Genomic DNA, 18868 nt, shown 5'->3' with positions numbered 1-18868 from the left:
CGGGGCGGGGTCCGTCCCGGGGCGGGGCCGGGGGCGGGGCCTGCCCGCGGGGCCGTGCGCAGCGCGGCCCGTCCCGGCAGCCCCCGCGGCCCCGGGCGGCGATGGCGGCGGCGGGAGCGGAGGAGCGGCGGGGGGCGCGCGGGGCGGCGGGGCCCGAGCGCGGCCCCGGCCCACTGGGCTCACTGCTCAGCCGGCTGCCGCTGGCGCCCGCCCCGGCCCCGCGGCGCCGCACGGCCAGCCAGTGCAAGCCGGAGCCGCCGCTGCTGCGCACCAGCAAACGGACCATCTACACGGCCGGGCGGCCGCCCTGGTACAGCGAGACCGGCGCGCCCGTGGACGAGGCCTTTGTCATCGGTGAGCGGCGGGACGGGGATGGGGAGGGGATAGAGCCGGGGCCAGGATCGGGCCGGGGAGGGGATGGAGCCGTGTCGGGATCGGGACCGGGATCAGGCTGCAGTCGGAAATTCTGGAGCTGGGCCCCGAGGCACGGCCGGGGAGGGACTGGGACCGGGACAGAGCTGAAGCCGGATCCGGGGCCGTGACGGATCCGAGGCCGGGGCGGTGCCCCCCCCGTTCCCTGCAGGCCTGTGCGGTGGCAGCGCCTCGGGCAAGACCACGGTGGCGACTCGGATCATCGAGGCGCTGGACGTGCCCTGGGTCGTGCTTCTCTCCATGGACTCCTTCTACAAGGTAAGGGTGGAGGGCCCGGGAGTTCGGCGCGGTGCTGAGCGGTGCTGGGGCTCGGGGGTCCAGTGCGGCCGTGGGCAGTTCTGGTGCCAGGAGTCCAGCGCAGCGCTGAGTGGTGCCAATGCCTGGGGGTTGCACAGTGCTCAGGGATCCAGCGTGGCACTGAGTGGTGCTGATGCCTGCAGGTGCTGGACGAGGGGCAGCAGGCGCTGGCAGCCCGCAGCGACTACAACTTTGACCACCCCGATGCCTTCGACTTCGAGCTGCTCATCAGTGTCCTGCGCAAGCTGAAGAAGGGCAAGAGCGTGAAGGTGCCAGTGTATGACTTCACCACGCACAGCCGGCGCCGTGAGTGGGTGGGTGCCTCAGGGCCGGGCTGGGCCTGGGGGTCAGAGCCCCAGGAAGGGGAGCACTTCTGGGAGCTGGGAGAGTAAGGCAGGGAGGGGCTGGGGATCATCAGATGTGGGGGGTTCGTTTTAGGCTCATACCGGAGGTGTAGAGGCGGCAGGAGCATGGGAATGGATCTCAGAACAGGCCAGCACAGAGTTCAGGGAGAGGCTCAGTGTGGAGGAAGGATGACAGCTGGGGGGAAGGTGTTGGGCAGAGGTTTGGGGTCTGGAGCCAGGCTCAGAGCCCATGCTCAGCTGGAGTGTGGTGCGCAGGTGTGAGCAAGGACCTTGAGAGGTTGGGTGGTGCAGGACGGTTATGGGGAGCCCCACCACACTGGTGAGAGTCTGGGGGTGTCAGGGAGTGTCTGTGCTGGTGCTGCTGCAGCATGCGAGGAGGGCAGGACGAGCACAGCTCCTGTCTGCCTGCAGAAAACGGTGTACGGGGCCAATGTCATCGTGTTCGAAGGGATCCTGGCCTTTGCCAACAAGGAGCTGCTCAAGGTATTGCTGCCTGAGGCAGCCACTGGCCCAGCTCCATGCTGACCTGGAGGGGACCTGTGGAGATGGGACGGGTGGTCGTCCTGTGTGCCACTGCAGCGGTGGGGGCTGTGGAGGGAGAGGTCACCACGCTCGCTGGCAGAACACCCCGTGCCAGAGGCACGGGGGAAGTGACGCTGGGTGCCGTGGCTGGACGGCCGAGGGGAGCAAGGCAGGGTTGCATAGGGGTGCTCACCCCTCCCAGTTTTCCAGCTCCTGGACATGAAAGTGTTTGTGGACACGGACTCTGACATCCGGCTGGTGCGGCGGCTGCAGCGCGACATCATGGAGCGCGGGCGGGACGTCGCGGGGGTCATCAAGCAGTACAACAAGTTTGTGAAGCCGGCGTTTGAACAGTACATCGAGCCCACCGTGCAGGTCGCCGACATCGTGGTGCCCAGGGGTGAGGCCAGAGCTGATCCTGCCATTGAGAATGGGTATCTTGGGGCAGGGGTAGGTCAGCATCCATCCCACCTGGCTCCTCTGCTCCCCTCTCAGGTGGGGAAAACTTTGTGGCGCTGGACCTCATCGTGCAGCACGTGCACAGCCAGCTGGAGAAGGTGAGCCGGGGCGAGGATCAGGAGAGTCCTGCACGTAGAGGGCAGGATGGGGCTGTGGACAGCCCTGTGCTCCTGGAGCACCGAGGGGGCTTGGTGTCACCTCTCTCTTCTCAAAAGGCCTCAGCATGGCTCTCAGGGCAGCAGAGCTGAGAGGCAGGCACTGGGGAGGAGGGTGGGAGCTGGCCGGGCTGCCCACGATGGCTGTGCTGGCCTGCGAGTGACTGACTGGGTGTCCTTGTGTCCTTCTGTGCCGCGCCGATGACCGTTTCACCGCCCAGCGTGAGATCACGGTCAGGTATGTGGGTCCTGCCACCACAGAAGGGCTGGTTCTGGGCTGGGGTGGGGGGCTGCCGGCACCCGCTGGATCCTGAGTCCTGCTGCCTCCCCATCACCACTGGCAGACCTTTGCTCTGGTGCCCAAGTGTAGCTGCTCCTCCCTGATGCTGCAGTGGCTGCTCTCAGCTCCCTGGGGCTCGTGTGGCCGCAGCTGCAGGCTCTGTGTGACCCATCCCACACTGTGCCTGATGTATGTGGCCAGCTCTCCACCCTGCTCCATCCCTGTCTGGAGTGGGGCTCCTGCCCCGACTGCTGGGTTATCCTGGGCTGTTCACTTTTGCAGAAGTGCCCTGCGTGCTCCATGTTCCCTGGGAGTTCGTGTCCTCTCTCAGTGGGACAGCCCTTGTCCCTTGGCACAGCCTGGTCCCGGGGTGTGTGGGATGGTCCTGCCCCTGCAGAGCTGCTGCTTCTCATGCTGGCTGAGGCCAGTGCTGTGGAGGCTGCAGCAGCGGCGTGTGTGGTGTGGGAGATTTGCCCTGGTCTGTCTCTCTGGTACCTGGTACCAGACGTGGGTCATTCCTCAGGATCCAGACGGGGAGGCCATGTGCTTCCTGGTGACCAGCCTGTGTAGAGGGGTCTCTTGGAGCCTTCCTTCAGCGAGGCTGTGTCCCTCCAAGGGCCCAGCGTGGTGGCTCTGCTTGTGCTGCACGGCTCTGACCCCCTTTCTCTCCGCAGGGCAGCCCTGGCCTCTGCTCACCAAGGGCAGCCACTGCCGAAGACGCTGAGTGTCCTGGAGAGCACACCACAGGTGCGGGGCATGCACACCATCATCAGGTACGTCCCTGCCCCTCCTCCAGCCTGTTGGGTGCTGTCACACCACAAGGCCTGGGGAGAATTTTCCTCCTGTCTGCCACGGGATGTCAGTTGAGGGTGTGGGCCTGGAGCAGAACAGTTGAATAGACCTGGCCCTGGCCCACAGGCACTTCTCTGGTGACAAGACCTTGGCACATCTGCCTTGGGTGATGCCTGACCCAAGGACTGCCTTTTCCTACAGAGAGAGGGGACCGATTGGCTCTTTCCTCACTGGAGCACAGGATGGTGGCACAGGGCAAGATGCCTCCTGCCCCTCTCCCAGGGCACTTGAGTTTACAGCTAGCTTAGAGAAGGAATCTGGGCTGCTGCTTCCATGACTTCACCACTCCCTTGATCTTTTCATTCCTCTCTGATGCTCCTTTTGTCCCAGTGACAGTAGTGTTAGTGCAGTGTTAGTGGTCCCCTGGAACCACTGAGGGATTCCCTGTTGTTGTGGCTGCAGAATGTGGCAGTCCCTGTGTGTGTTTCTGCAGAGCAGAGAGGGAATGCTGAGCTCAGCTGGGCCCTCCTGTGCCTGTGCATGCTGTGGTGGTATGGCACCTGTGTGTGGGTTTGGAACCCTGTGTCCTTATCAGAGATCTGGAGAGGATCGAGTGCGCCTTCGTACATTCACAGATGAGACCAAGATGAGAATGAGTGTGGATCTGCTGAAGGGTGGGAAGGCCCTGCAGAGGGATCTGGACAGGCTGGATTGATTGGCTAAAACCAGTGGTACGAGGGTCAACAAGGCCAAGTGCCAGATCCTGTCCTTAGGTCACCATAACACCATGGAATGCTCCAGGCTGGGACAGAGGGGCTGGAAAGCCAGAAAAGGCCCTGGGGGTGTTGGTGACAGTGGCTGGACAAGATCCTGGGTGTGCCCAGGTGGGCAAGAGGCCAATGGCCCTGGGGCTGTGCCAGCACTGCTGTGGCAGCAGGGCCGTGCCCTCCCTGTGCTGGCACTGCTGGGGCACCTCCAGTGCTGGGGCAGCTCTGGGACCTCAGACAGGAGACACATGGAGGGGCTGGAGCGTGTTCAGGGAAGGGAAGGGAGCTGGGAAGGGGCTGGAGGAGCAGCAGGAGGGGCTGAGGGAGCTGGGGGGGCTCAGCCTGGAGCAAAGGAGGCTCAGGGGGGACCTTCTGGCTCTGCAACCCCCTGACAGGAGGGGGGAGCCGGGGGGGGTCGGGCTCTGCTCCCAGGGAACAAGGGACAGGACAAGAGGAAACAGCCTCCAGCTGTGCCAGGGGAGGGTTAGGTTGGATATAGGGAACAATTCCTTCATGGAAAGGGCTGTCCAGCCCTAGCACAGCTGCCCAGGGCTGTGGTGGAGTCCCCATCCCTGCAGGGATTTAAGAGCTGTGTGGATGTGGCACTTGGGGACGTGCGTTAGTGGTAGCCTTGGCAGTGCTGGGGGAGCATTTGGACTTGATGGTCTCAGAGAGATCTTCCAACCCAAACAGTTTATGCTCTTGTGATTCTTATGACCATGTGCAGGCTGGGCACCGCCTTGTACATTCCTCTCCCTGCTCCTCCCTTCTGAGGAAGCGCAGGCTCCGGGGTGGGTCACGGCAGTAAAACAGGTGATGTGGCACTGCAGGCTGTGCCAGGCACAGCCCTGTGCCAGGCCCCACGTCCCTCCCCCAGGCTGTGCCTCTGCCTTGTGCCACAAGTGCCTGATGACCTTAATCCGCTGAGGCTCAGGGCTGTGCTGAGCTGCTTGGGGGGGTTGGGCTGTTCCTGGGGCCTGCAGCACCGTTGGCCTCAAGTTCCTGTGCCGATGCCATGTGGAAGTGGGGTTGAGGGTGGTGGGCTGAGCCCCTTGCAGACGGTAACTGAGAAAGGCTGTGTTTCTGAGGGGTGTCAGTTTGGCCTGTCAGCTGCCTCCTCAGATCCTGCTGGGGCTGAGGCAATGCCATTCCCAAATCCCTGAACCAAGGAGCTCTGCTGTGAGAAGTGCCTGTGTTAGGGGACAGGGAGGCAGCTCATGTGAGACTTGTCAGCACTTGCTGGCTTCTGCATGACTTGGGCACAGTGTAGGGCTGTGGCTGGTCCCCATGTGGGACCCTCTGCTCCCAAGCTGCTGCTCTCACCTGCTGCCCTTCTCCCAGTCTCCCAGGGAGCTCCAGGCTGGCGGGGACCAAACACACCTTTTGCCACACTTCCTGCAGCTCTGTGCTCAAGGTTACTGTATCCCAGCAGATGTGGCTCTTGTCTTTATGCATCAAATCAGACAGCAGTTTGGGTGGGAGGGACCTTTAAGGGATCCCTAGTCCAGCCCTTGCCATGGGCAGGGAACCTTCCACTAGACCAGGTTCCAGCTGCCACGGTGCCACTGGCCCCACTCACAGTGCTCGTGGAGTGCTGCTGTTCCCACCAGCTCAGCCTTTCCCAGTGCCCTGGCATCCCAAACCCGGGGCCTGGATCACTGCAGAGTTGTGAGCCAGGATTCCCCTCCCTCCTTTTCCCATCCTGCCTTTCCCAGCGCATCTCCCTGGGACGCAGCCGGTCGATCCTGGCGTGCCAGGCTGCTGCCAGCCGGCACCGTTCCCTGTTGTTCCACACTAGAGGCTACTCGTGCTCCACCCGTCTGTCTGCTGGGAGGGTGTTGGTGGCAGCAGATGAGCATCACCACAGCAGATCCAGGCTGGCATCCTGGGGGAAGTGCTTTCCAGAGCGATTTTCTGTTGTTGTGGAGGGGCGGAAACTGAAAATGAGCCTCGCACTAGAATAGCTGCACAGTTTGAGTCATGAGGCTGAGGATGGATGGGGTACGAAGGATGCAGTGACAGGACAAGGGGGAATGGCTTCCCACTGCCAGAGGGCAGGTTAGATGGGATTTTGGGAAGGAATTCTTCCCTGTGAGGGTGGTGAGGCCCTGGCACAGGTTGCCCAGAGAAGCTGTGGTTGCTCCATCCTTGGAAGTGTTCAAGGCCAGGTTGGATGGGACTTGGAGCAACCTGGGATAGTGGAAGGTGTCACTGCCCATGGCAGGGGGCTGGGGCAAGATGACCTTTAAGGTCCCTCCTGACCCATACCATTCTGGGACTCTGCAGCCCATCCGTGCCCAGGTTTCCCAGTGCCTGGCTGTGCCAGTTGGCTCTTGGCTACGGAGAATCCTGTTTGTGAGTGGAGCCAATTCAAACTCCAAGCAGATGCTCCCAGTCCCTCTAGGCCATCCAGCGCCCTCCTGCTGTCTCCTGAGCATGCTGGGGAAGGCTGAGGTCCTCAGGAGTGCCAGCTGTGGTGCTGCCGTGCCCAGCTGTGGGCTCCCGTGTGCCACAGTTCTTGTGCCCCCTCCACAGGTGGGAGCAGTGCGTGCCCTCAGTGGGTGAGTGGACTGTTGTTGGGACAGTGGTGTCCCCTTTGGGAATGCTCTGCCACCTGAGGAGGCGGGATGGCAGCAGTGGTGGAGTGATCCTGGTCCCCTGCTGCTGTGGGGGGTGTCTGGCTGCCCTCCCTCGCACGCCCCTTCCCCCTGTGTCACCGAAGCTGCTTGTGCCCTGTATGAGGAGAATTTTCATGGCTGTCTGTGCCTCCACAGGAAAAGCAGCATGGTGGGGCCAGGGGTGCTCCCCCATCCCCAGAGGAACCTGCCTCTGCAGGAGCAGGGTGGGTCCCGTCCCACCCAGTCGGGGCTGGCACAGCCGGTGCGGGGCTCGGCGGGGGCAGCTGCCTGGGACAGGACAGGCTGCTGTGGAGGCAGGGCAGCTGCCAGGCTCGTGCTGCTCCCGAGCTGCTGTGGGTGTGTGTGTGGGTGCAGCCCATCCGTGAGTGCATGCTGACAGCCCGTGCTGGGAGCCGTAGGCAGGGCGCCTGTTCCTTCCAGACCAGAAGTTATATTCTGCCTTCCCTGGGGGTGCCAGCTATGCCTGGGGATTTGGGAATGTCTGTGTCCATGGGCTGCTGTGGTTGCTGCAGGTGCTTGCCCATGAGTGTCCCCGGAATGGCTGCAGGAACACCCAGGGACAGCAGTGACTGTTGATCCTCCTCCGGGTGCCTCGGTGGGGCTGTCTGTCAGCCGGCAAGGTGTGAGAAGCAGCAGATGATGTCTTAAAATGCAGACTAAAAATATTCACTATCCTTCTGCCTTTTCTGGAGCGTTACCAGCTCCACCTCTTCCATCTGGGAACAAGCACATGTCTGTGGAGCTCCTTTGTCCTCACGTTCCCCTCAAGGCTGGTAGCCAGAGCGCTCCCAGTAGGAAAAGCCAGTCACTTTCCCTCTGCCCTGGGGTCAATGCCCTGCACACAGGGCTGACTTTACCCCTCCTGAGGGAGGGGACAGGTTTCCTGGGAATTGCAGCTCTGTGGCAGCTTTGTTCTAGTTCGTTTTTGTTTTCGCTGTCCTCAGCTCATCAGGGCTGTGAGGAGGGCATGCCGGGTATTTCGGAATCACCTGGTTCGTTGGCAGTGCTTTATCTCTGACTTAGTACACAGAGGGAGGGGCTGGGGATATGTTCAACCTTTTCCCGTCATCCAGCACGCCGGCCATGGTGCACTCTGGTCTCTTCCACGGTGGGGTCCTGATCCATCCTGGCTCTGCTCCTGTTCCCCCCTGGGCTCCCCAGCACTCACCTATTGTCCTGCTCCTGAGTTTCTGCTGCCCCAGGACCGCTGGTGCTGCCTGACCTGCTCCCACCCCCCGTTCTCTCCCAGCTCTCTCCACTGTCTGCAGACAGTGTTGTGTCCCCCTCCCAGGGGAATTGAGCCCCTCTCTTACTGTGTGGTCCCATCTCAGACAACAGCCAAGGCCTCTGAGTCCTGAAATGCTGGTGATCACTGACTGTGTCACCCCAAGAGTGCTCTGGTTCCCACGGACTGGGACTGCTCTCTCTGATGGATGGCCTCTGGAGCCCTGCATGCCATCTGCAGGGAAATAGTGGTGGCTCTGCTCCCATCTCATGTGTGTCCTCCCTCCCAGGAACAAGGACACAACCAGGGATGAATTCATCTTCTACTCCAAGCGCCTGATGCGGCTGCTGATCGAACATGCCCTGTCCTTCCTGCCGCTGAAGGTGAGTGGCTGCTCTTGGGTGCAGCCACAGCCCCATCCCCGTCCCCCCTCCTGAGCCCCTGGGCCACGAGGCCTGGCTTCCCCCGCACTCCCTTGTGCTCCCCTTTCTGCAGTCGGTCACTGTGGAGACGCCCCAGGGCACGACCTACGAGGGGAAGCGGTTCCACAGGCAGCGGGTGAGACACGGTCCCAGGCCCCTGCTCCCCACGAGCAAACGTCTGCCCCGGGCCAGGTCAGCACGCGCTGGGAGCGCCCGGCACATGTGTCCCTGCCCCTTCCCCAGATCACCGGCGTGTCCATCCTGCGAGCGGGAGAGACCATGGAACAAGCCCTGACCGCCGTCTGCAAGGACATCCGCCTGGGCAAGATCCTCATCCAGACCAACCTGGACACGGGAGAGCCCGAGGTGAGCCCCGCTGCACCCCGGCACGTGGCCACGCAGCGCCAGTGGGTCACCGACCGCCCCTCCTTCCCTCCCCAGCTCCACTACCTGCGCCTGCCCAAGGAGATCAGCGAGGACTACGTCATCCTCATGGACAGCACTGTATCCACGGGGGCTGCGGCCATGATGGCCGTGCGTGTCCTGCTGGTGAGGGGCCGGGGTGGCGGTGCGGGGACGTGGGACCCTCTGTCCCAGCCAGGCTCTCAGAGCTCCGTGTGCCGCAGGACCACGACGTGCAGGAGGACAGGATCTTCCTGCTGTCACTGCTGATGGCAGAGATGGGGGTGCACTCCGTGGCCTATGCCTTTCCCCATGTCCGCATCATCACCACTGCTGTGGACAAGCGAGTCAACGAGGAGTTCCACATCATCCCGGGCATCGGTGAGGGGGACAGGGGTGTGCTGTGCCTCACAGCCAGGCCCAGCACCCTTGGGGGGAGTCCCACAGCCATACTGAGGGGGCTCTGGTGGGGATTGCAGTGGGGCCGGTGCTGCCATCCCCTCACTCTGTCTCCTCCTCCTCCAGGTAATTTTGGGGACAGATACTTCGGAACCGATGGCCCCTCGGGCTGGTGTGAGAGTGACGGCGTGAACTGCTGAGCTGGTCAGCCGTGGGGCCACTGGCCAGGCTGGCTGCAGGGCTGGCCCCCACCCCTGCCCCCCGGAGGGGCTCCATCCTGCCAGCCTGTGCCCACCTGGCAGCCCCCGGCTCTCAGGACCTGCAGAACAAGCCCCTCGCTGCCAGCCTCCCTCCACCCCAAAGGACCAATCCTCCCGAGGGAGGAGAAGGAGGAGGAGGAGGAGGGATGGCCTCATGCAGCCCAGGGAGAGGGGACATTTCAGCACATTCCTTGCCATCTGAGCCCTGCCTCTGGGGCCCTGGCCAGCCGTGCCTCCAGAGGGAGTGGTGGTCTCCCCACAGCTGTGCCTGAGGGGCTGCTTACCCTCTCCCCAGGGGAGGAGGGGGACAGGGCCTGGTACCCACTGGGCACTGGGCGAGCTTTGTGCCTGGAATCCGTATTTATTTGTATTTATTGTGGGTAGCCCCAGGTTCCAGCAGGACCCCCGACATCAGGGACTGGGACCTCATGTTCCCACTGTCTCCCCGCCGATCCACACTCCATCCCTGCCAGTCCGCACTCCGTCCCCACCCTGTGGCCCCGGGAGTAGCGGGGTTGGCATCTAGCTGCTCTCCCGGTGGTGGCCCAGCCCCGGTGCGCAGAGCGGAGCCGCTGTCCCCGGGGGCGGTGAGGCGTCCCGGTGCTGCCCTTGTTGCTCAGGTTCTTCTTCCAAAGGGCAGCGGCGGCCTCGCCCCGCCCCGGCGGCAGCAGGAGGCTCCGGGGCCGGGGGTGTGCCCGTGCCCCCAGCGCTGTCCTGGGGCCCGGCCGTGCCGTCACCCCCCGCGCTGCCCCCGCCACCGTTTTGTACCAATAAAGGAGCAGCGCGACCCCCGTGTGCCGCCTCCTGCCGCCGCGGGGCCGGGAGCGGTGCGGGCAGTGTCCCGGTACCGGGCCAGGGGCAGCACGGCTGTCCCGGAGCCGGGCGGTGCGGGGTGTACTCGGGGCGGGACGGCGCGTCTGGGCCAGTGTGTCCGGGGCCGGTGCGGGGTGTCTGGGGTCGGTGTGTCCGGGGCCGCTGCGGGGTGTCTGGGGCCGGTGTGTCCGGGGCCAGGCCGGTGTGCCCGGTGCAGGGGGAGCCGGGCCGGTGTCCCCGGGGTGTCCGGGGCCGGGCCCCTGTCCCCGGTGCGGGGTGTCCCCGGTGCGGGCTGTCCTGGCCGGTGTTCCCGGTGCGGGGTGTTCCCGGTGCGGGGTGTTCCTGGTGCGGGCTGTCCGGGCCGGTGTCCCCGGTGCGGGGTGTTCCCGGTGCGGGCTGTCCGGTGCGGGGTGTCCCCGGTGCGGGGTGTTCCCGGTGCGGGCTGTCCGGGCCGGTGTCCCCGGTGCGGGGTGTCCCCGGTGCGGGCTGTCCGGGCCGGTGTTCCCGGTGCGGGGTGTCCCCGGTGCGGGGTGTCCTGGCCGGTGTCCCCGGTGCGGGGTGTTCCCGGTGCGGAGTGTCCCCGGTGCGGGGTGTTCCCGGTGCGGGCTGTCCGGGCCGGTGTCCCCGGTGCGGAGTGTCCCCGGTGCGGGGTGTCCTGGCCGGTGTCCTCGGTGCGGGGTGTTCCCGGTGCGGGCTGTCCGGGCCGGTGTCCCCGGTGCGGGGTGTCCCCGGTGCGGGGTGTCCCCGGTGCGGGCTGTCCGGGCCGTGCCCTCCGTCCCGGGGCGCGGGCGGCGCCTGCGCAGAGCGGGCGGAAGCGGCGGCGGGCGCGGGCAGGGCCGGTCCGGGGCAGTCGGTGCCGCGTCCACTCCGACCCCCGGTGCCCTCGGCGCGGCCATGGCGGAGCCCCCGCGGCCGCAGCGGAAGCTGTCCCGCGTCGGGGAGAGCCTGTACCGCGTGCTGGGGCTGCAGAAGGGCAGCTCCCCCGAGGAGATCAAGAAGGCCTATCGGTACGGGGGGGGTCCGGTGGGGTCCGGGGAGGGGACCGGCCGGGGAGTCGTCCCGCCAGCTTCGGCATGTGGGTCCGTCCTGGGAACGCGGCCGGGATCCCGCGCGGGTGGTCCCGGTCCCACCCCGGGGGCCTGGGTCTGTCCCGAGGGGCGAGGCTGTGCTTCCATCCCGGGGGTTCTGCTCCCATCCCGGGGTTCTGGGTCTGTCCCGGGGAGCGAGGCCGTGACCCCATGCCGGGGGTCCCCCCGCCGCGCCCCGCAGGAAGCTGGCCCTCAAGTACCACCCGGACAAGAACCCCGATGACCCGGCGGCGGCTGAGCGGTTCAAGGAGATCAACAGCGCCCACGCCACGCTGAGCGACGCGGACAAGCGCCGCCTCTACGACCAGTACGGCTCCCTCGGCCTCTATGTGGCCGAGCAGTTCGGTGACGATGCCGTCCGGCACTACTTCCTCATGTCCAAGTGGTGGTTCAAGGTGAGCCGGCGTCATCCGGGTCCACGGGCTCAGTGGGCCACCGTCTCTCCCGGCAGGCCAGGGGCTTGAGTGGGCTCACGGGACCGGCATGACAGGGCTCAGGTGAGCTCACGGCCCCTCCGTCCCTCCTGCAGGCGCTGGCGCTGTGCTGCAGTGCCCTCACCTGCTGCTGCTGCTGCTGCTGCTGCTTCTTCTGCTGCGGGACGTGCTGCCCGCCCAAGGAGGAAGAGTCCTACAAGTACGTGGACCCCAAGGACCTGGAGGCTCAGATGCGCGCGGAGGACAGTGGTGAGTTGGGCTGGGTCAGGCTGGAGCCCCAGCAGCTGGAACTGCCTGCATTTGATTTGTTGAGGGCTCTGGGGTCTCCCCCTGTCGCATCTCACATGGGGGATGGAGCTCTGGCTCGGGGCTTGGGTCAGATTTAGCCACAGCCAGCCAGCCCTCGGTGTTTTCTGTGTGGGCGAGGGCTGGTGACAGTGACAGAGGGAGCCACTGGATGGGCCATGGGGACACCTTCTCCTTCCCCATTTGCCCCTGGGAAAGGGCCCCCCTGAATCGGCCTGTGGCTCAGAGACCCTTCACCTGTGCTCTCTGGGGTATGGAGCATGGGAAGAGCGGCCGTGCTCCAGGCTGGCTCCATTCTCTGGCACTGGCAATGCTGGTGTCGATGGGGCTGATGCTGGGTGACTGCCACAGGCTTCTGTGGGGTGGGGGCACTGCCACAGGGCTCTGTGCTGGCAGTGTGGGAGCCCTTGCTCTGGGTGTGGGAGCTCTGGGCTGTGGGAGCCCTTGCAGGGGTATGGGGACATCCCAGATTCCTGCTCGCTGGCACCACGGGGTGGGGCTGAGCCACTGATCTGCAGATCTTCCTTTTCAGATCCACAAATCCCTGTTGTGGCACAGCCCCCGCCTGCTAGCACGGAGCCACTGCCGGCTGCCAGCACCAGTGCTGATGCCTGATGCTGACCCCGTCCCGCTGGCTCCCCCAGGACTCGAGGCACGGATCCTCCTTTGGGACTGTCACTTTCTGGGACCTTGGTCCCGCCCTCTGGGCTGGCTCTCCAGCCCCAGCAGGTGTATAATCTCAGGTTAATTTGGCCAGCATCAATGCAGAGGCTCCCGGGCCCCTGCTCAAGCTCTGGGGCGATGCCCCTGCATCCCAGCACTGGTGGTGGTGGTGGCCCAGAGCCCACCCTGCTGCAACCCCCCCAGTGCCTCGCCCGCTGCCGTGCCCCGCCGGGCACTGAGCACAAGCAGAGAGCGCTCCGGGCCCGGCTCCGTAGCTCAGGCGAGGCAGCCGAGCTGTCCGAGACCATTAACACTGTAACCTCTGGGGCTGGGCTGAGCCCACTCCCCCCTCATGGGACCCTCCCGATGGGTGCTGGGTGCCAAACGCTGCTGTGGGGTCAGGGTGCTGCTGTCTGTACCCCTTTCCTCTGCCCTCTGGGTCTTGTGGGCACCATTAAAGGCTGATGGGAGGGGAGCTCGTGTCCACCTGGGCTAATCTGGGGCTGCTGGAATGCTCTGCAGCAGGATTTGCCTCTGCCTGGTCCTGCCTGTGCTGGGGGCTGTGCCCATGGGTCCCATGAGGTGGTGAGCTGAATGGGGTAGGCAGGTCGTGTCCTGAGTGGGGTGAGTGTCACTTGTGTCCTGCCACCCACCTGGAACTGCTCTGTGTCCCCTGCTGCTGGCTCCATAGGCTCTCTTCTCTTCCCTCTCCTTGCTGCTGCAGTCCTGGAGCCCTGCTCCCCACTGCCTGTCCAGGCCCCCTGCTCCTGCCCTGCTCTCTGGGGAGCTGTGGCCCCGTGGAGGTCTAGGGCTGTCAGGGAGGGGGCTGAGGGGGACACAGTGAGTCCCTTGCCCTTTCCTCCCACCCCTGGTCACTGCCTCTATCTGCAGCTGCATGGGCTCTGTCTCACCCCCTAAATATAGCCAGGGTTCCAGGGTGAGTGGAGACAGAGGGGCCCTGGCACCAGCATTGCTACCCTGCTGACACTGGGCTTGAACTGTGGGGTCTGGGGGATCCCAACCTCTCCTGGCCCAGCTGCTTGCAGGAGGGGCATTACTCCCAATCCCACTCTGCCTGGGCCCTGCTCCCCTCTGGCTCTATGGCCCTGGCACCAGCCAGCCCTGGTCCCCTGGGACCTCGTCCTCCCCAGGTGGGAGGCAGTGGGGGAGTCCTGGGGAGCAGCACTGCTCTCCTGGGGCACTTGGGGCTGCCTGGGCCGAGGGCTCCGGGCTGGGATGGGGTGGGATGCGCACGGTGGAGGGGGTTGCTGGTCCCTGGGGGTCAGCCAGTCCCCAGAGTTCAGCCAGTCCGGGGCTCAGCCCATCCCAGGGCCTCAGCTGGTCTCGGGGGATCAGCCGGTTCTGGGGTCAGACGGTGCCGGGACCAGCCGGTCCCTGGTGGGCTCAGGCGGTCCCGGGGGCGGGCAGGGCCGGTGGCCCCCGCCGCGGCGCCGTGACTCAGTGTCACCCGACGCCGCCGACAGCTGCGGCCCTGGCGGGGCGGGGGCGGCTAAAATTAGCGCCGGGGGCCGGGGCCGGGGCCGCGACAGAGTGGGTAACGGGCGGCCGGAGCGGAGCGGAGTGGGACCGCGGGGCAGAGCCGGGCCGGGCTGGGCCGGGGTCGCGGCCATGAACTTCGCGGTGGGGCTGAAGCCGCTGCTGGCGGAGGCGCGGAGCATGGAGAGCCTGGAGAAGCAGCTCATCTGCCCCATCTGCCTGGAGATGTTCTCCAAGCCCGTTGTCATCCTGCCTTGCCAGCACAACCTCTGCCGCAAGTGCGCCAACGACGTCTTCCAGGTGGGACCGGCCGGTGGGGCCGGGAAGGCACCGGGAAGGCACCGGGACCCCAGGCCAGGGATGCGGGGGGGCGAGCGGCACCACGAACATCGGGCCCCCTTGTCGAGGGAGACCTGGCCTGGCACCGGCCCCGGGACCGGCCGCCGGGACCTCCGGCTGAGCCGAGCTGAGCTCGGGGCCGCTCCCGGCCGGCGGAGGGGGGAGCGGGGGCCGTGTCTGTGTCCCCACCTGTGTCCATGCCCGTGCCCGTCTCCATCTCTGTCTCCAGGCCTGTGTCCGTGTCTCTGCCCGTGCCTGGGGGATGCGGGGCGCGCAGCCGGCGGGGTCTCGGTCCCCGGATGGGAGTTGCCGGGGGCCGCCGGGGTACCGGGGGTGCGCGGTGCCGCCGTCGTGACCCCCCGCGTGCCCCTCCCAGGCTTCCAATCCGCTGTGGCAGTCGCGGGGTTCCAGCGCGGTGCCGTCGGGAGGACGGTTCCGGTGCCCGTCGTGCCGGCACGAGGTGGTGCTGGACCGGCACGGGGTCTACGGGCTGCAGCGGAACCTGCTCGTGGAGAACATTATCGACATCTACAAGCAGGAGTCGGCCCGGTGCGGGGGCGCGGCGGGGCAAGACCCGCGGGGCAAGGGAGCCTGGGGGGGCACTGGGGATCCTCAAGGGAGGGCAAGCACAGCGGAGTAAGGGGAGCCCATGGAAGACTGGGCATGCAGAGCTGGAGGGGTCATGGGGCCCATGTGGTGCTGGGGTGTCCCTGGGGCTGGGAGTGACTCTGGGAGTAAGGGTGTTACTGGGGCTGGGGCATCCCTGAGGCCAGGGGTATCCCTGGGGGCCAGAAGTATCTCTGGGGTCGGGGTGTCTCTGGAGATGGGGGGTCCCTGGGAGCTGGGGCATCTCTGGGGTTGGAGGTGTTCCTTGGGGCTGGGGATGTCTGACTGAACCCCCTCCCACCCGACCCTCCTCAGACCCCTGCACAACAAGGCCGAGCAGCACCTCATGTGCGAGGAGCACGAGGACGAGCGGATCAACATCTACTGCCTGCGCTGCGAGGTGCCCACCTGCTCCCTCTGCAAGGTGTTCGGAGCACACAAGGACTGCGAGGTGGCCCCACTGCCGGCCGTCTACCAGCGCCAGAAGGTGAGGGGCCCCGGGAGCCCTTGGGGGGCCGGGGGTACCCGTGCAGCTGCCCTCACACCCACTCCCCTCCCAGAGCGAGCTCAGTGACGGCATCGCCATGCTGGTGGCAGGGAATGACCGGATCCAGGCCATCATCACGCAGATGGAGGAGATCTGCCACACCATCGAGGTGGGGGCCGGGAGGTCCAGCCCTGGGGCTGTGCCAGTGGGGGGAACCCGGTGGGGCTAGGATGATTGGCCCCAGGGCTGTGCTGGGGGGACACAGTGCAGCCCCTGACCCTCGTCCCGCAGGAGAACAGTCGGCGGCAGAAGCAGCACGTGGGGCTGCGGTTCGACGCGCTGTACGGGATCCTGGAGGAGCGGAAGAAGGAGCTGCTGCAGAGCATCGCAGCTGAGCAGGAGGCCAAGCTGCAGCGTGTCCGTGGGCTCATCCGCCAGTACGGAGACCACCTGGAGGCCTCCTCCAAACTGGTGGAGTCTGCCATCCAGGCCATGGAGGAGCCCCAGATGGCCGTGTACCTGCAGGTCCAGCCGGGGCACAGGCCAGGAAGGGGGACAGAAGCTTCCAGGGGCTGTGGCTGCCCTGGGACTGTGGTGGGGCCACAGATCCCTGTGGGACCTGGGGCTGCATTGCAGGGCTGTACATGGGGAGGGCTGTGGTTACCCTCAAAGGATCTGGGGATGCCCCTGGGATGTGCTGGGGTGGGGCTGTGGTGGGGGTGATGTCTAGGAGATACTGATTCCTCCTTGCTTTCCTTCACAGCACTCCAAGGAACTCCTGAAAAAGTGAGTGGAGGGAGCAGGGCTGGGAGCACAGGGGGCAGGGGAGGGTCACAGCTGTGTCTGTCCCTGCTGGGCTGTGGCTGAGGGCCCTGTGGGTGCTGGACCCCACAGCTCCGAGGGTCTGCCTGCCCCGCAGGATCACGGACATGTCCAAGGCATCGATGAGCAGCCGTCCTGAGCCTGGCTATGAGAACATGGATCACTTCTCCATCAACGTGGACTACGTGGCCGAGATGCTGAGGACCATCGAGTTCCAGACAGGTGCCAGCACCAGGACAAGTGCCCAGACTGCTCGGGGTGCCCAGCCCTCAGACAAGCAGAGCCTCCCATCACTGGACACTCTGTGAGGGGCTCACACACAGGAATGGGGATGTGACACCCCCCTGCCCAGCACTGCCCAGGGACCTTTCAGGGTCAACCCTGTCCTAGGCTCTTTCCTGGCTCCCATGCTGGGTTGGTCAAGTCCCTCTAGGGATGTTCTGGGCTGGTGAACACTCCCTTCTGAGGTGTCCTGGGCTGGTCGTGTCCCTCCTGGGGTGTCCTGGGGTGTCCCCATGCTGCAGGGGGGAGGGTCCCAGCTGAGCTGTCCCCTGCCTGCAGAGCCGCTGGGTGAGGATGAGGGTGATGGACCCGGGGAGGGCAGCGAGGCTGCGACGGAGGAGGATCGGCTGGACAGCCTGGAGGCACCTGAAGCTGCCGAGGGTGAGTGTCTGCCATGCCCTCCTGGTGCTGTGTCCTGCCAGTGCCATGCCCTGCCATGCCGTGCCCAGTGCCGTGCCTGTAGCTGTGCCATGGCCTGCATGCAGGTGTGTGGGTCCTGCACCGTGCCGGGGCATCCCTGTCTCCATCTTGTTCCCTCTTTCCCTCTGCAGATGTGGGGCCGAGGCAGAAGCCAGCGAGTTCCCCCCATGGTGAGACCCTGATGGGGACTGAGATGGGCAGAGTCATGGAGTGCTGTGGGGGAGAGGAGACACCTCCTTGGGGGGCATGGGGGTGGAGACGGGAATTGGGGGGGTCACACCTCGGGTCTTTCCCAGGCCATCCCTGTCTCCCTGCTTCAGGGGCTGGGGTCCTGCAGTCCCCACTGCGCAGGGCTGAGGCCACTTTTCCACATAGGTCAGCACTGAGGTGACACAGTGGGGCAATGTTGGCACCCCCAGCTATGGCTGTCCCTGTCATTCCCTGGCTATAGCCATCCCTGGCACCCCCTGGCTATGGCCATCCCTGGCACTCCCAGTGGAGCTCCATCCCTGCTGCTGGAATTTCTCAAATGGGGGCTGCCCCTCTCCAACATTAAACGTGTGTAAGGACATCATCTCTGGTGCAGTGTGTGGGTGGGGTGGGCACAGAGGCTGCCCCTCTGGTGGCTCCACACTGGTCCCATGGGGTCCAGCCCAGTGCAACCCCTGCTCCTCCACCCAGTGGTGCCTCCAGAACCCCACATGATGGGCTGCGACCCCAGAGCCCCAGTGCAACTCGGGAGTTTCACACCTCGGCCCCTGCTCTGCCCCCCACCCAACCACAGCCCTGCCTGGAGCTGAGGATCCACAGGCACCCCCCGCCCCTCCAGCCCCGGCTGTGCGCCCGCGGCAGCACCGTCCCCTGGGTGCTCCAAGCAAACACTGCCGGGATGAGCTGGCTGAGTACACACACGGCCACATCAGCGCCGGGTCGGGGCCCACGCCCCCCGAACCCCAGCCAGGCCCCCGGGGAGGGCAGTGGCAGCAGTGGCTGCGTCACCCGCCTCGTCCCGCCGCCCTGGCGTCACGGCTGATGCGGCTGATGATGCACATGGGGCCGGTGGTCCTCGGGCTGGGTGGGTCCCCTGGGGCTGGACTCCCCGGGGGGGTCTCCACTGCCACCCCCTGCCCAGCTGAGGGGGCAGCAAGGGCTGGTCCCTCAGCCCCCCAGCTCCCGATAGACCAGGAGCACATCTGGGGCCCCCGTGCTGGCCGGGGGCTGAGGAGCAGTGTCCTGGAGGATGAGTGACAGGGTAAGGGACGTGTCTGCTCTCCTGCATCCCCAAGCTGTCCCTCACGGCAGAGGCAATGCGGCTTTGGGGACAGACCCTGGGGCCCAGCCTGGCTGCTCCCCATCACCATCTGCTCCCTCGCACACCAGAAACGCGCCGGGGAGGGTTCGGGTGGTCCCTGGGGACTGAGAGGGCCTTCAGCCTCTCCATCCCCACACCAGCCATTTGGGGTGCAGCATTTGCCTCTCCACCCCTCGAGGATGTCCTTCTGTTCCTGTCACCCTGCAGAGGTGACAGAGAGGGGCTCACAAGCACTCAGCAGCCCCTCAGCACCCATGGGTGCTTCCCCAGCCTCAGGAGAGCCCCACCTGTGTTTTTCTCCAATTTGGGCAGTTTTCTTCCTTGTGTCCTGTCTCCAGAGGCTTGTCACCTGTCGCTGCCCTCCCTGCCCAGCCTGTTCCTCA

The 18868-nt window shown here is 65.6% G+C and overlaps 3 protein-coding genes across 3 annotated transcripts; all 3 read left to right on the top strand.

Annotated features, from left to right (window-relative positions):
• The first annotated feature begins 253 nt into the window (after positions 1-253).
• Positions 254-10033, top strand: LOC108509410 (uridine-cytidine kinase-like 1). The gene is made up of 14 exons (XM_017838834.1): positions 254-354; positions 584-690; positions 873-1043; positions 1506-1577; positions 1827-2016; positions 2112-2173; positions 2452-2468; positions 3185-3283; positions 8223-8316; positions 8429-8491; positions 8599-8721; positions 8797-8904; positions 8982-9138; positions 9283-10033. Exons 2-14 carry the CDS (start codon positions 673-675, stop codon positions 9354-9356), a joined length of 1248 nt encoding a protein of 415 aa, XP_017694323.1. The 5' UTR covers positions 254-354; positions 584-672; the 3' UTR covers positions 9357-10033.
• Positions 10034-11066: 1033 nt separating this feature from the next.
• Positions 11067-13195, top strand: DNAJC5G (DnaJ heat shock protein family (Hsp40) member C5 gamma). Its single transcript, XM_017838804.1, has 4 exons — positions 11067-11236; positions 11499-11712; positions 11847-12000; positions 12590-13195. The coding sequence occupies exons 1-4, from the start codon at positions 11124-11126 to the stop codon at positions 12670-12672; spliced, it is 564 nt and encodes a 187-aa protein (XP_017694293.1). The 5' UTR covers positions 11067-11123; the 3' UTR covers positions 12673-13195.
• Positions 13196-14334: 1139 nt separating this feature from the next.
• TRIM54 (tripartite motif containing 54) lies at positions 14335-17747 on the top strand. The gene is made up of 10 exons (XM_017838803.1): positions 14335-14517; positions 14933-15105; positions 15478-15649; positions 15723-15818; positions 15941-16174; positions 16413-16435; positions 16569-16693; positions 17033-17134; positions 17305-17343; positions 17549-17747. The coding sequence occupies exons 1-10, from the start codon at positions 14350-14352 to the stop codon at positions 17557-17559; spliced, it is 1143 nt and encodes a 380-aa protein (XP_017694292.1). The 5' UTR covers positions 14335-14349; the 3' UTR covers positions 17560-17747.
• Positions 17748-18868: the final 1121 nt, after the last annotated feature.

The sequence above is a fragment of the Lepidothrix coronata genome, unplaced genomic scaffold, assembly GCF_001604755.1.
Source record: "Lepidothrix coronata isolate B3197 unplaced genomic scaffold, Lepidothrix_coronata-1.0 Scaffold361, whole genome shotgun sequence".
Classification (NCBI taxonomy): Eukaryota; Metazoa; Chordata; class Aves; order Passeriformes; family Pipridae; genus Lepidothrix; species Lepidothrix coronata.
This window is presented reverse-complemented; position numbering and strand designations above follow the sequence as displayed.